Genomic DNA, 14738 nt, shown 5'->3' with positions numbered 1-14738 from the left:
CCGTCCGAGGAGGGGTCCCACTCGACCGTCCAGCCCGGCGGGAGCTGGGGCGGCCAAGCGCCAGCAAGAGAGGGGTCGGAAGCAGCAGCTTCACCTGAAAAACAGGAGCCACAACAAGGCTGAGCTACTAAGCTCAACAAGACTTAACCGATAGGAGCAAAACTCCTCCTTCTATACATGCAGGGCTTTTTGACTGAGGGGTTTGTTTGCCAAAGCACTAAGTAAAACCCTATTTCAAGTTTTAGCTCCGGTTCTAAGTTCATTTTGCCGTTCTAGGTTTTGCAACTATTCTAAACAATCATAGAGCCAAACAAGATGTGTAGATATATCAACAAACATGCCATCATCAGATTCCTCATTTACTCAGGGTGACATAGCGATCAAGCAATCTCAAACTGTGAGAGGCAGACGAATCGATTCAAGTTTTTTAACCATGCATGGTGAACCCAGCCTCACGACATCCGCGCACCCGGAGGTCGCTTCCTGTGTCGGCCTTCCCCATCAATCCCCTAATCTGTGTCGGGCCCATTTCCTTTGCTGCAAGGTTCCACAGACCCGGCCTCTGCCGTTCTGGGGCCACGCATGCCACCACGTGCGACATCCAGCAGGGGAAACTCCGTTCCAAGAACAATGGGGCGACCGCTCACGTCTAGGTTCAATCCGGTACTAGGCTTCCTTATCCCATACTAAGTATGAGGCTAGTACTTTCAAACACTTGATCACGAACACCACCACTGTCAGGCCTTAGAAAGATTTCATAGACAGACGGGGCAACCATCCGACCACCAAAGAGTTACCCAAACCCTGCCCCGTCCATCGTCCTTATAGTTGTAACAGAAGGGTAAACATGCAACTCCTACAACTCGCGAGTGACAGGAAATCACTCGACTTTTACCGTCTCCTAGTTAAGCAATGCAGCTACTCGGTCCAACAGCTAGTGTTCAGATCATGAGGATAACTAAGTCATGCATCTAGGGTTTCAAACAACTCCTATACGTAGATGCACAATCACGTTACAGAAGGCATGCGCAAGTCTGGTAAAACACGCTGGGTTTTCATGCAACCGGGGCTTGCCTTCGAGCAAAGAGGAAGGAAACTGCTCGACTTCTGGGGCGACTTCGGCTTCAGCGGGCAGGAGCTCGGCTACACCTTCTTCTTCTGGCGCCGGGTGTAGCTCGTAGAAGCCGTCGGCGAGGTGCAGCTCTACACGAATGCAATGCAAGAGTTAGCATAGACGGTTATTTCAACAGCAGCACTGGCTCGCCTGAGCCCAGAAACTCGCGACAAAGAGTAGGAGGGTGGGGAGGTTCAAGAGAGCGGGTGATGATCAAGAGGCAAGGGTCGGAAAGGAACTTATGATCTGATCCTTGAACTAGAGGATGTGGTATATTAGGAATCCTCAGAAGAAGCGCTGAAGGGTTCCTAAATTTTACACATATACCCTCGGGTTGAAGAAAAAGATCACAGCCGAGCCCTCGGGCGAGGCGGATAAGGGTCGGCGGAACAGATAGGGTCGGGCGAGACGGAACCGGGATCGGGCGGATAGGAGGGGTCGGGCGAAGCGGACTGGGGTCGGCAACTTACCTTCTTCCTGAAAGGAAAGCTTGGGGTCGGAAGGAGGCAGACTTGGGCGGAGGGGCTAAGGCTTGAACAAAGGCTAAGACCCGCAAGGCTCCGGCGGCGGCGATGCTTCTTGCAGATCACAAGTAAGCTTTTACGCAGCAAGGAGGAGCAAGCGGCTGGGTGACTTGGAGGAAACTGAGGGAAGCTGAGGGAAGAGTCCCTCAAGAACTTGGTGGGTGGCGCTAGGAGCTTGAGTAGGGAGCGAGAGAATGGCTGAAGGCAACAATGGCGGAGGGAACTCCGGCGGCTGGTGCATTCCTTTTATAGCTGCTGGGGCGGAGAAAGGAAGCGGCGCGCGAGAGAGAGAGAAGGGGAGCGGCGCGAAGGCTGGGGAGAAGCAATGGAGTGCTCTGCCGGGGCGGCGATTGAGCGAAGAGGGCGGTGGTGCAGGGCTCCGGGGGTGACGCCAGCAATCATTGGGTTCTGCCGTCAGGGCGGCGTAGGAGCGGGCAGACCGGTGGTTGAGATTTGGCGGAGGCGGGCGTCGTCGTGCGGAAGATTTGATAGAAGCGACCGGTTTAACGGCGCTAGAATCGAGGGCGCATAGGTGAGAAGACAGGCAGCCGCGGGCGCGCGGGCGAGCGCGGAGCAACAGATTGTCGGGCGGCTTCTGACAGGGCGGGGAAAGGAGCTGTCGCTACCGCGGTCAGGGTTGGCGATGGGGGAATCGTCGCGTAGCGGAGACAGGGCGGCGCGACTGTGGTTGAAGGGACGGAAAAGACGGGCAACATCGGGCTCTGGGGCCGGGATCTGGCGGCGTGATGATGGGCGCGGGAGGCGAGGTCCTGTAGAAAGGTTGCAGAGGGGCTTCCGCTGCCATTGGGGAAGGGGGCGCGAGAATCCACTCGGTCGCTTGCCAGAGACAAAACTGAGCGGCGGCGTCGGAGAAGACGAGCCACGCGGCAGGAAGACTCTGAAGCGGGCATGCAACTCGAGTGCGCCTGTCGCGGAGGATCTGGGAAAAAGATCTCGCGGGTCCATCGGTGGATAGAACGGACGTTTGAGGAAAGCTTATCAGGATCCGACGGTGGGCTGAGCTCGCCGGGGTCGGGAGAGGAGCGAAACGGGGAGGGGTCGGGTCTCCGGGGTCGGAACCGGGCGGAAGGCTGAGCACTCAGGCGCGGTAAAACAAGGTAGATGATTATGATCAAGGGCTCCGATTAAGATTAACTCGGACGATTAGGGGTCGGTCGTCACAGTTTGATAGCCCCTAAGTAAGTCGATCCACATCTCGAGTACATGCGACAATCTCAGGTCTAAGGACAAAGCATACATGTTGTGTAAATAGAGAACTACTTCTCATGTTGGGTCAGTCCTAGCACATGTCTCCACATGTGCCTACACGATTAGTTTGATATCTCCATGTCCATGACTTGTCAAACATAGTCATCAACTAATACATGTACTAGTCTAATATTCATGTGTGTCCGCACATGAACTCCGACTAGGGACAACTTTTAGAATACCCATACAAGTAAAGAGTTCCACATACAATTCACATAATTGCATATCAATTCAAGTAGCCTTTAATGGATATTCAATGAACACAATATACAAATCATGGATACAATCAGATATCATCATCTCTATGATTGCCTCTAGGGCATACCTCCTACAATTAGCTTCTACACGACATGCACATGCAGAAAGTTCAAATTTTCCATGCTTTCACATGAAGGATGTAGACATGCTTGTTGCTAAAATGAAATTTGCATTTTGACCATATTCACCTAAATAAGGTTCTAACTTTCATTATCTTCATAAAGTAAGGTGTATTGTGGTTTAAAACTCGGGGTTGACTTTGGTGGTGATTGTGTACATATATATATGATTTTACAACTTAGACTTCACAAGGAAGGTGGGGGGTTGCTTTTAGGATTGTTCGGGGTTCATTTGGAAAGTCATTTATTTCTGAATGTTTTTTTTGTACCTCTTCCAAAAATTACCAATTAAGTTTACTAGGACTTAACTTTTCCTTATTCATTTAAACTGATTCCTCATCCAAAATTTATTTCCACAATCAAACAGTAACGTATGGCACTGAGAAATTAGCAGCATCTCACTCATGTCATCAATGAGTTACTGTAAAAATTTGGGATCCATTGGATTAGTACAAAAATAATTAAAATTACTTTATTACCTAGGGTTGGCATGTACTTCACCATTTTTATCTCAAACTTGCAGTGATTCTGAGGGTCAAACTTTAACAGTGGGTTGAAGGCGTGTTGTAGAGACTTTGGTGAATTTTTCATGATTTTTAGTGAAGGACAACTATATCCCATATATTAATCCTATTTCTCTTTCTCTCAAAAGAAAAGTTCGTTTCTTACTATTTTTGGCCAGGTTCTATATTTTTCCTACAAACTACACTTCACCATTTACCTATTCCAAAAGGTTTCACATTTTTCTCTGACAGGTTCCATTACTTATGTAAAAAGAAAGATTTAGCCTTAGATTTCAAAGATAGGGTTAAAACAGTGATTTAAAGTACTACTCCAGGGTCTTAACTATTTTTCCAAGCTTCCATGCTCAGAAACATACACCAAAGAGTTGGATTTGTCTTTTTTGCATTTTTCCTCGATTTACTATGATTTAAAAGGCCTAAGCAAGAAATAAAACTATAGGGTATTATTTCCAATAGTAACATGGGCAAGATCATTTTTATATGAAACTAGATAGTTCACTAAGTCCAACAAAAGTGGTTTGGCATTTTTCTAATTTTTCTACGATTTATAGTGCATTTACAAAGTTTAATCTATTTTCTGCCGATTTAAATCAATTAACCGAAGCAAACTTACAATCTAACCCTCGCGTATAAGGTTTAATTGCGCAGGGGTCCCTTATTCTTGTGCTAAAGCCTCTGGAAAAAGGTGGGGGATGCAGAGAGGCCCTTGCGGCGGCCGGCGGCGTGCTCGACTCGATTCCGGCGAGTCCCAGGGTTAATCGAGGGCAATAATAGGCGGGGGAAGCGCGGGAGGTCACCAGGGAGCGATTGGCAGCGATTGGGGCGTTGGAGCAGGCTCGGCGGAGGTGGAACGGCTTGGGGACGGGGAGCGGCTTCGGCGGCGGAGTCCCGACAGAGTTCTGGCGACGGCGGGGCTCTGGGAGGGCAACAAGCTGCTCAGGTAGGAGCGCGTGGTGTTGGAGGTGGCGAGGCACGCGGAGCGGCGGAGATGGGGGTTCCACGGGAGGGTGGCTCGGTGGCGCGAAGCAGGAAGTAGAGCAGGGGCGAGCTCAGGTGCGGGGTGCTTCGAGCGGTGCATTGGTGCTATTTATAGCTGCGGGGAGGGAGCAGAGGAGTGAGGCGAGGCTCCGGCGTGGGTGGATAAGACCGGAGGGGCGTTGGTGGTGCGGCTGGCAAGCCATTGGTGGAGGGGCGCCATTGGTGATAGGGCGCGAGCTCCGAGCGCGATTTCGTGGCCATTGGCTCGAGGCGATTTGGGGCATGAAGAAGCGGCTTTGCCGGGTAGAGGGATTGACGAGGCTGGGCGTTGAGATGTTGCGGCCAGGCGGCGTATTGGGCGGAGGCGCGGAGCTAGTGGGTGGTGGTTGCATGGCGCAAGCGGAGGGACAGAGCTCGGCACGCGGTTTGGTGGAAGAGATCAAGCGCATGTGGGGGAGATAGACTCGGCGATGGATTGGGCAACCCGGGCGCGCCGTCCTGTTGAGTCTGGCCGAGGATTGGCCAGCGATGAGCTGCCGGTGAACAGAGGCTATGCGGCGGGCGACACACGGGCGGACGTGCGGGCGCGTTCTGGGCGCGCGCTGGGCGTGGTGCACCTCGCGGCAGGCCAAAAGGGCCGAGTTTGGGGCCTTTTGCTCAAAACTTTTCAAAAGAACTTGTGAAACTCCAAAAGTAGAACATGTAGACCTAATGTCCAGCTCAAAGTCTTACAAAAGGATTTCACCCAAAAACTAAATGAATTTCAAGTTAAGAAGCTCCAAACATCGGTAGAACGCGTTTGTCCCGGACTTAGGCAAAATCAGGTACTGGACCGTTTTTATGGATTTTGGCCGGTTTTAATGTAACTTTTGAGGGGTTTGAGATTTGAATTAGGCAAGGGTATTATTGAAGGAATTGTTCCTTAATCTTAGAACATAAACTTCTATTAAAAACTTTTCTCGACTTCAGTTCAACTTTTAGGAGGAACGGGCTCGCCAAGATGCGCGCTCTGGACATTCTTCCAGACTTAGCGCAGAAAAGCATTTGTGCTGGTTTGACTGTTTTGAGTGACTTTGACCAAGATTTTGAACAGGTTTGGTTGTGAATTAGACTTAGGTTAGTATAAAAAAGTTGTAACACACTCGTAGCACTAGAACTTCTATTAGGGGTCTGACTCGAGTTTAGATATAGAATTGTGAGATAACAGGTTGCAAAGTTGAGGAAAAATATGAATTCCAGGACAGGTCATTTGTAGGATTTTGATGTAGTCCTGATTTGATTCTTATTTTTGACCCTCTCCCACTCCAAATTAGCCAAAGTTCTATTAATAAAAGTTGTTTAAAATTAAAAGTTTTACCACTCCTATTTGGACAAAATTTTAAGTTTGTGTATAAAATTTCAAGTTTCCTATTTAACTCCAAAAAGAGCTTTTTAGGGGCAATTTGGACCTTTCGCTACCTCCACTTAGTGACTAATGACTTTCTTAAGTTTAACTACACCTAATTAAGGTAGAGTTGCTACACAAATCTATGGCAAGATACTATAAATTTCTTAAAGGAAAAATATATGTTATCATATTTTGGCACTAAACCATGTGAATACCTAAATTACTTACCCTAATTTTGGCATGCCTTGATTTTGGCAAGCTCTGATTTTGGCTGGGCAAAAATTGGGATCAAACCAAGCAAGCTCTTCATCTTTACTTGTTGGTTGCGGGCGCCCATCTGCAAAAAAAAAAAAAAAAAAAAAAAAACCTTTCTCCCCATCATGGATGAGGAGAGCCATCAACACTCGGCATCGATTAATTTCACTATGACCGCCGAAGGGCAGAACACCTGTTATGCGAGGACTCTCACACAGGGAAGAAGGACCTTCGTTATAAAACCTTTCAGAAAAAAATCTAAAACTTTTCACAAAACAAATGATGAAAGCTTTTAGAAAACTCCAAAAATGGTTAGAAAACAGATGAAACCTTTTAATAAGAAAAAAGAAATACAGGACAAGATGGTAAACAAGGATGAAGGATGGTGTGCCATACGCGCGCACACACCAATGGACTTGCTCTCCTTTTTCTTCACCAGGAATCACTTCCCCCAAAAGGAACCATAAATAATTTTTAAAAATAAAGAAAAACTAAAAATAAATTTAAGGGAAAATTCCACAAAACAAATGATGAAAGCATTTAGAAAATTCCAAAAACGCTGAGAAGCAGATGAAACTTTTTAAGCAAAAAGAGACGAGAGAAACAAAATGATAATAAAGAAGCATGGCAACAAATGGCAATGGACTTGTGTGCTTGATCTCCTCTTTTCGCCACGTCTAGACCATGTCATGGCACATATCCTTTCCATCAATGGAAATGTTGGGCTGCTGGGTGCTTCCATGTATATGTGTATATCCTAGGGATCTGACTTGGCTATCTTTGGAATATTGTTAAACCTAACTAAAAATGTGACAATGACGGGATAGAGCAGGAGAAACAAGCAAACACATTATTGTATAAAGGAAACAACTTGCACACTCAAAAGCCATATTGGTAACGATACCCATTTTATAGAGTTGGAACTCATAGGTTGCATTCAAATCTCTGGGTCCAGAAGAATAGCGGAAGCAAACTGAAATAGAAATCCCACTATATATGAAACTGGTCACCCATGGGCATATCGTCCACAATTAGCACAGCCCAAATGCATGCAATACGAACAAGTATGAGGAACGTATCTAATGCTACTTATCTGGATCAATCAGTTGCATCGATCGATTGAGATCAATGACGACACAAAATAATTAATCTCTGCTTGTTGGTCGTGGGCGCCCAGCTACAATAAAACCAAGCCCTCTTGCCCCGTCCTCAACGAGGAGAACCAAGGCCAAGCTATGTCAATGTCCGTGGAATCGATTAATTCTACTACGACCGCGGAGAAAACCTGTTATGCGAGGACTATCTACACAAGGAAGAAGGACCTTCATCTACAAACTATCACAAAAAAAAATCTAAACTTTTTACAAAATAAATGATCAAAATCTTTTAGAAAACTCCAAAAATGGTTAGAAAACAGATGAAAACTTTTTAACAAGAAGAAAGAAACGGAAGACAAGAAAGTAAAGAAGGATGGTGTGCCACACACGCACACAAGCCAGTGGACTTGCTCTCCTTTTTCTTCACCGGGAATTATTTTCCCAAACATGGAATAGAAACAAGACAACCCACCTATAAAAGGGAACAGCTTGAACACTCACAAAGTGCAGTGGTAATGAGATCCATCTTATAGAGTGGGAATGAGATTATATTCAAATGTTCATGTCCAGACAAACGAAACAAAAATCCTAGTATGAAACTTGGCATCCATGGGCATATCGATGGTGTGCTACACACGCCAATGAGGCATGGTGTGCTACACACGCCAATGGACTTGCTCTCCCTTTTTTTCACCAGGAATCGTTTTCCCCAAAAAGAAATCATAAAAATATTTTAGCAAAAAATATAATTTTTTGACAAATAAATTGAAGGGAAATATTTTCACAACAATTGATGAAAGCATTTAGAAAATTCCAAAAATGGTTAGAAGGAAAACATTTTAAGAAAAAAGAGTTGAGAGAAAAAATGATAAAGAAGGATGACCACATATCACTATACTAGAGAGGAGGCCATCACAGCCGATGAGTTATCACTGCTGGTCTTTTACATGATCCGGCAGAAATTAGCGGTGATAATTTCCCATCACCGCCAGTTTGTATTATGAGCTGGTGGTGATAGCTATCACCGTCAGTTCGTAATACAAACCGGCGATGATGTTTCCTTCGGACCCAAAATTTTTGTAAACTCAGATTTTGGCAGAGCTTACATCTACCCCTCCCCCCACTTCCCTCCGCCATCTGCCCCCATTCTCCCACAATCCCCTCCTTTCACCTCGTCGCCATCCCTGTCTCTCCCCACCTCTTCGTCGCCGCACCCCCCCCCCCCTCTCTACTATCTAGTTCTCTCCTCTCTGGCAGCAGATCCCATCACCGCCCCTCTCCTCCCTGCTCCGCTCGTCCCTCACCTTGTACATGTGGTGAGGAGTGGTGGTGGGGCGAGGCGTGGTGGCGGCCAGCAAGGAGGGAGCGCGGTGGTTGTAGCGGAGGTGCGGCGGCGTGACATGGTAGCAGGGTGGGTGTGGCGGTGCTCCGATTGTGCTCCGATGGGGCAACCTCTCTCTCCTCGATGCGCTGCTTGTAACCCACCTCTCCCTCAGATCCGGCCCTCTTGTTGGCCCTCAGAGGCAAGCCGTGGCGACGCAGGAGAGCAAGGTGTGGTGGCATGGCACAGTGTACAAGGATCTGACCCAGGTTCGCCACCCGTCCCTCCCTTCCTCCCTCCTCCCTCTGTCTCTCTCTCTCTTTGTGGATGCGGCTGTGGGCCGCGGAGGCCGGATCCGGCATGCTGTGGCGCTCCAAGCTCCAGTGGTGGGGCGCGGCGGCCGGATCCGGCACTGCACCCATTTTTTTATTTTTTTAATATACTTCATTGCGGGTTGATGGTTCGGTGGTGATGGCCCCATCACCGCCGACCTTTATCCACTGATCTCCCAGACTTGCTTGCTCGATCTCTCCTTTTTGCCACGTGGCACTGACAGGGTCTAGACGCGAAGGACTATCTACACGGGGAATAGCTAGGGCTAGAAAATTAAAGCAAACACATCAAGGAAAAAGGAAACAGCTTGCACACACTCAAAAAATATAGTGGGAATAATGAGAACCATCTTATAGAGTTGGGACAGCTTACATTCAAATGTTCGTGTCCACAGTTCCAGACCAATAGCGAAAACAAACCGAAATAGAAATCCCAGTATGAAACTGGTCACCCATGGGCATCTCGTCCACAATTAAGACAGCCCAAATGCTTGCAGTGCAAACACGTACCCAATACTACTTATCCGATGAATCGATCAGCCGTTTGCATTGCATTGCATAGCATCTCTCTACTCGCTGGTCGGCGTGGGGTCCGTGGGCACCTTGTCCATGGCCTGCATGTAGTCGCGGCGCTTGGAGAGCCAGAACCTGCGGACGCCGTGCTGCGAGTAGCGCCGCCCCTCGTCGTGGTTGTCGAGCACCCCGGCCGCCCGGTTCTGCTTGGTGACCCGCACCTCCGGGTTGGTGGTGATGTTGCGCACCAGCTGCATGACGCAGATGCCCACCGCAACCCCCGTCGTCACGAACAGCGGGTACACCTGCACGCAATTCATTTCTTTCTTGATCGTTGCATCCATAACCATAAGTGATGATCTATGCACGTACGACGACGTCGTCGAATTGTTTCTATATGTACACGACGATAGATCTTTTGTTGTTTTTGAAATGTGGTGACAATGCATTGTTGTTGCTTGGTGTTGAGAAATGACGACCGTTGCATATATTGCATGCATGAAATATCATCAATTTACAACGATGGACAGCTTGAATATGACATGAATGAATCTTAATTACATACTAATCCAGAAAAGAAACGAGGATATATAGGTGAGCATTAGAATCATTGGCAATATAATCCTGTTGGAAATGGTTGTTTCCAGCAGGCTTCATTATGATAATGGAGGAACGAAACAGCCAAGAAACTTCCAAACTTGCACACGATGAACTTTCGTAAAAAAGATTCACATATACCTCCGCCTTGAGCCAGCGAGAAGACATGGCGTGTAGGATTCTACTTCCACCCTGTTCGCGTGACGAGATGTGGGCTGCAGGGGATGAGAAACGGAGGAGGACGCCTGGGTGAAAAAACGCCTGGTCTTACTGGAAACCAGGGAAACGGTTATCACTGCATGGACCCTGCTATTCAGGCAAAAGGCACTTTCTACAGGACCCGGTCTTTCCGCCGTGACCTCCACCCTGCTGTACAAGTGGCAGCAGGAGACAAAAAAGAAACAGAAAAAAAGGAGAGAAACTCAGGACCACGCCATGGATAATCACCATCATCTGAGCTTTCAACAAACATTATTCCTTAACTTGGCATCTTCATTTTAGAATTTTTTTATGATGAGTGCCGGAAATAAGTGACATGTTTGGATGATTCTTTTTTACAAGAAGGCAGGTTTTTTTGTTCATAATTGTTGGTGCATTAAGCCGTGTTAAACACGTGGTGTTGAAGCTAATCCATGGGCCGAGTTCCGAGTGAAAAGGGTTGATGGGCTAAAAACTGTTCCTCAAATATTCGAGGAGTGTCGGAGTTCCCGTTTCAATGATCTTTCTATTCCAAAAGTTTTCCTCGTGCAAATATAGTGACCGAATTAATTTTGGATCTATCAGTACCAAAACTAGCTTATGGTGCAATAGCTTCACTGAATACAAATATCTTCCCACCTACATCGAGCTTAGCTGCCACTATCTATCCCCCCATCTCACCACATTTCATTATTAGCACTTATATAGTTGTGGTGCTCCATAGATCTTATATATGAACATAACACATCCAGTTTTGTGGAATGCATTACCAAAATTGTGTTTAATTTTCTAGTGTACGTAAACAAGATACTTGTAGTTCAAAGAAATTGTTGAACCAAACTCTTACTTAAAGATCCGGATTTCCTCTATAGCAAATCATTTGAAGGAATGCATTCAATTCCACATTAAGGATTTGCCCTAAAATGATTACTACGAAATCTTTTGTGCGCCGTTGGAATAATCCTTTTCTGCGGATCCAGGTCTTGCACAGATATCCTTCTCCTAGAGGAACATTAATTTTTACCAACTTTGTGTTTGTGACTACATTTGCAATTCCCTCCTGCATTTTTCGTTATTCATCCAAAGGACCTCTCAACAACCCTTGGACTTGGATTCGCATGCATTTACTCTTACAATCTACAGACGCTACAGAGAAAATCGTTGTACCTTTGTGAGTGCCCAATTTTTTGAAAGGTGGTGCGTGCAAAATTTTCATCAGTTTTTTGGCAGGTGCGCTCAAAATGTGACTACATCTTTAATGGCTACAGCTTTTGCTTCGTATGCCTGTTTTGTCACCCTCTGGCTATGCTCGATCAAGTCATGCATTGTGGGCCTATCTCGAATGTGGACAGAGATCCCAAACAACCCAAAGTGAACATTTATGCATCTGCTTAACTCATAAGAAGCCTAGTCGAGACTCCATCTTCTCCATTCTCCTCCCATTCTCCACAACTCGAAGTTCCTCCCATGGCTCCCGGCATCTTCAGTGCAACTCGTTCCGTGCACATGATTGTGCGCCAGTTGTTCATCCGTTTGGTCTTTTCTCTCCAGTTCGAGTCCTCCCTTTCCATGGAGATAATCTCCTTCTGGATGTGGCTTGAAGGGATCGGCCATGCTGACTTCCTTGCAAGCATCGACGCCCTCGATAACCATGATCTCCGATCCATTGCTTTGGCTGCAAAAATGCTTATTGAAACTCTGCGTCGTAACTCCGGTCACCAGCCAAATCATAGATCTGTGCAAGGAGGCTATTTCTGCATAGAAGCTTTGAAAGGTATTGTTTTGTACCTCAACAATGTTTGCTGCAAGGTCTTAGAAGATATTCTGCAAGTAGCGACGGCAAAGGAACGCATCTGCCACCGTGCCCATCAAGCTCAGCCGCAACAAAACGTGATGGCAAGAGCTCCCATGAGCACGGTAAGAGTCTGGTACTGTAGATCTGCAAGTCTGCAGAGAGATGCTGAAAAGAAATCGTTTCACTTTGTTTCCCTTATCATTCCTGCATGCAGAGGGATCTCTTGTCCAGGATCAAGGCTTCCTATATTAGCGCTCGGAGCCATGAAGCAGAAGGCTCAAGTTCAAGAAGCATTATGCCGTCTGCGCCAAAAACTCACACCCTCAAAGACATAGAAAACCCAATCGAACAGTGCCTGTCATCATACCCTTTGGCTACCCTTTTCGAATCCCTGACCATAACGGAGGAGGAGGAGGAGCCAGCTGCTGATGCAGTAAGAACGTTGCAAAGTCTTACTTTCCTGATCTACACATCATTTATTCTTTTGTTTTGCTGATGAGACCGCCTAATACCTGCTTTCTTTCAAATATTCTGTGACATGTTTTTGGTACAGATCCAGATACAGCAACCCCCCAGCGTACCACGTGATGAGAGAACACTCTTCGTGACTTTCTCCAATGGCTACCCATTTACTGCAGATGAACTGTATGAGTTCTTCACAAGGTAAAGTCTATCCTTGCCATGATAAGATACTTGCAGATATGTCGTAAACTGTGAATTTTATGGTTGCTGACTAGATAACGTTGTCCTCTTACAATGAAACATTTGCTGAGATCGATATCAAACGTTACAGGCTAGATTACTGCAATGTGAGATGTATGACAGATTCAGTTAGGTGCCCTATATTACATGACCCATAGGAAGGGCCGCAGGGGCCGATGTATGCTGGAGCACAGTAGTAGTGTTGGCCTCTTATTTCCAGAAATGTGAAGCAATAGTAGGTGGATGCATGGACTACATATATACTGATGCTATAGAATCTTATAATGTGAACCACAAATACCTACTAGGTATTGTTTGCATCAGTGACTGGACAAAAGGGTGCTATGCAAATCATTTTTGGTGATTAATTTGGATACCTGATTACAAGAGTTACACAGTTAAATCTGTTTTGAACAATGGCACAGAAGCACAAAGTTTAAATCTTTTGCATGTATACATGTTCTCAACGCATCCACTGTGCGCAATTCGTAATTGTACAATACTGAACTTAAGAGATGTATATTCTAACAGCTACTCATTTCTTCCGCCACGATCCATCACACAACTCAGTAAAAAAGGAGCTACTTTTTTAGTATTTGAGTTACATATGCTTGTTCTTTCCTTAATATTATTTTTGTATTTCTTTGATTTCACAGGAACTTTGGAGATGATGTTGAAGTCATAAGCGTCCAGGAGCCAGTTGCACCTAAGCCACCACTTTATGCACACATCACGTTCTACAATCAAGAAACTCTGTTCCACATCCTTGCTGGTCGCCCGAGGGTCAAGTTTGTGATAAGGGGGAAACACCTATGGGCTCGGAAGTTCGTTCCAAAGAGGAAGAAAGCTCAGAACTTCTGAGCTAATCTCACATGCCTGGATGTTGGGGCCAGGCTTGGTGCCTTACGGCACATGCATGCCCAAAAACGTTGGAATAAACCCTGCAGCTTCTTAGACTGCCATGGGACGTCTTCTTCTCTCTCGCTCCCTATAATAATCCGTCTGTGGAACCTTGATCGGCATGGTTTAAGTTTATGTCATGAACCCAACACTAATGTCGTCTCTGTGTTAATTACTTAATTAAGACTTTTATCTGCTGTTTGTGTGATGATGTGATATCACACAGTACTGTCTGCTGTAATGTTATCTTGGAGTATGGTTAATAATGTTGTGTTATGTGAGAACACAGTGCTATTGATCTGTTGGAGTTTTCCTTGAAAATTGCCTCATTCCTATTCGTTAGGTTTTTTCCTGAAGTAAATTATTAGAATGTTTAATTTTGTTTGGTGCATTCTTTTCTAGCTAGGTGGGATGGGTTCACGCCTATGACATTACCTGTTTGTTCTCCACTGTTTCTGCCATTCTCCTGTATGATATTTTGGTTGTGATGATGCAGTTCAGCACTAGTAGAGGCAGTTGAATTCTGGAATTGGAAATATCTGGGGTTATTCAGTTCTCTCCCAGGACAGTTGCTTACTTCTTGGGTTTAATATAGATTGACTTCACTGTTCTGAACTGATTAATGATCTTGAGCTATACCCAATATTTGAAGGTGATAGATGGTATACAGGTACACTGAGCTTGTAACAAGTACTTTTGGCTCATTGTTGGGGTCATTATGAGCTGATTTTGCTTTGTTGTTTGTAGGAGTTTTTGTGTTGTAATGTTTTTTCTTGTATAACATGGTCTAGTTAGAAGCATGCTGCTGTTGCAAACCATAAATTATTGTTCAGGCCATCACAATGCAAGTAGTTC

The 14738-nt window shown here is 45.9% G+C and overlaps 2 protein-coding genes across 2 annotated transcripts; one reads left to right on the top strand and one right to left on the bottom strand.

Annotated features, from left to right (window-relative positions):
• Positions 1 to 9506: 9506 nt before the first annotated feature.
• On the bottom strand, positions 9507 to 10847 carry LOC117846402 (uncharacterized). Its single transcript, XM_034727561.2, has 2 exons — positions 10430 to 10847; positions 9507 to 9996 (listed from the first exon to the last, which is right to left on the bottom strand). Exons 1-2 carry the CDS (start codon positions 10454 to 10456, stop codon positions 9748 to 9750), a joined length of 276 nt encoding a protein of 91 aa, XP_034583452.1. The 5' UTR covers positions 10457 to 10847; the 3' UTR covers positions 9507 to 9747.
• A 1106-nt stretch (positions 10848 to 11953) lies between these two features.
• Positions 11954 to 13905, top strand: LOC117844076 (uncharacterized). Its single transcript, XM_034724850.2, has 4 exons — positions 11954 to 12403; positions 12496 to 12714; positions 12835 to 12944; positions 13640 to 13905. The coding sequence occupies exons 1-4, from the start codon at positions 11954 to 11956 to the stop codon at positions 13842 to 13844; spliced, it is 984 nt and encodes a 327-aa protein (XP_034580741.1). The 3' UTR covers positions 13845 to 13905.
• Positions 13906 to 14738: the final 833 nt, after the last annotated feature.

Source organism: Setaria viridis, chromosome 2 (genome assembly GCF_005286985.2).
Source record: "Setaria viridis chromosome 2, Setaria_viridis_v4.0, whole genome shotgun sequence".
NCBI lineage: Eukaryota > Viridiplantae > Streptophyta > Magnoliopsida > Poales > Poaceae > Setaria > Setaria viridis.
Note: the sequence above shows the minus strand (reverse complement) of the source record. Positions and strands in the feature narration are given on the sequence as shown.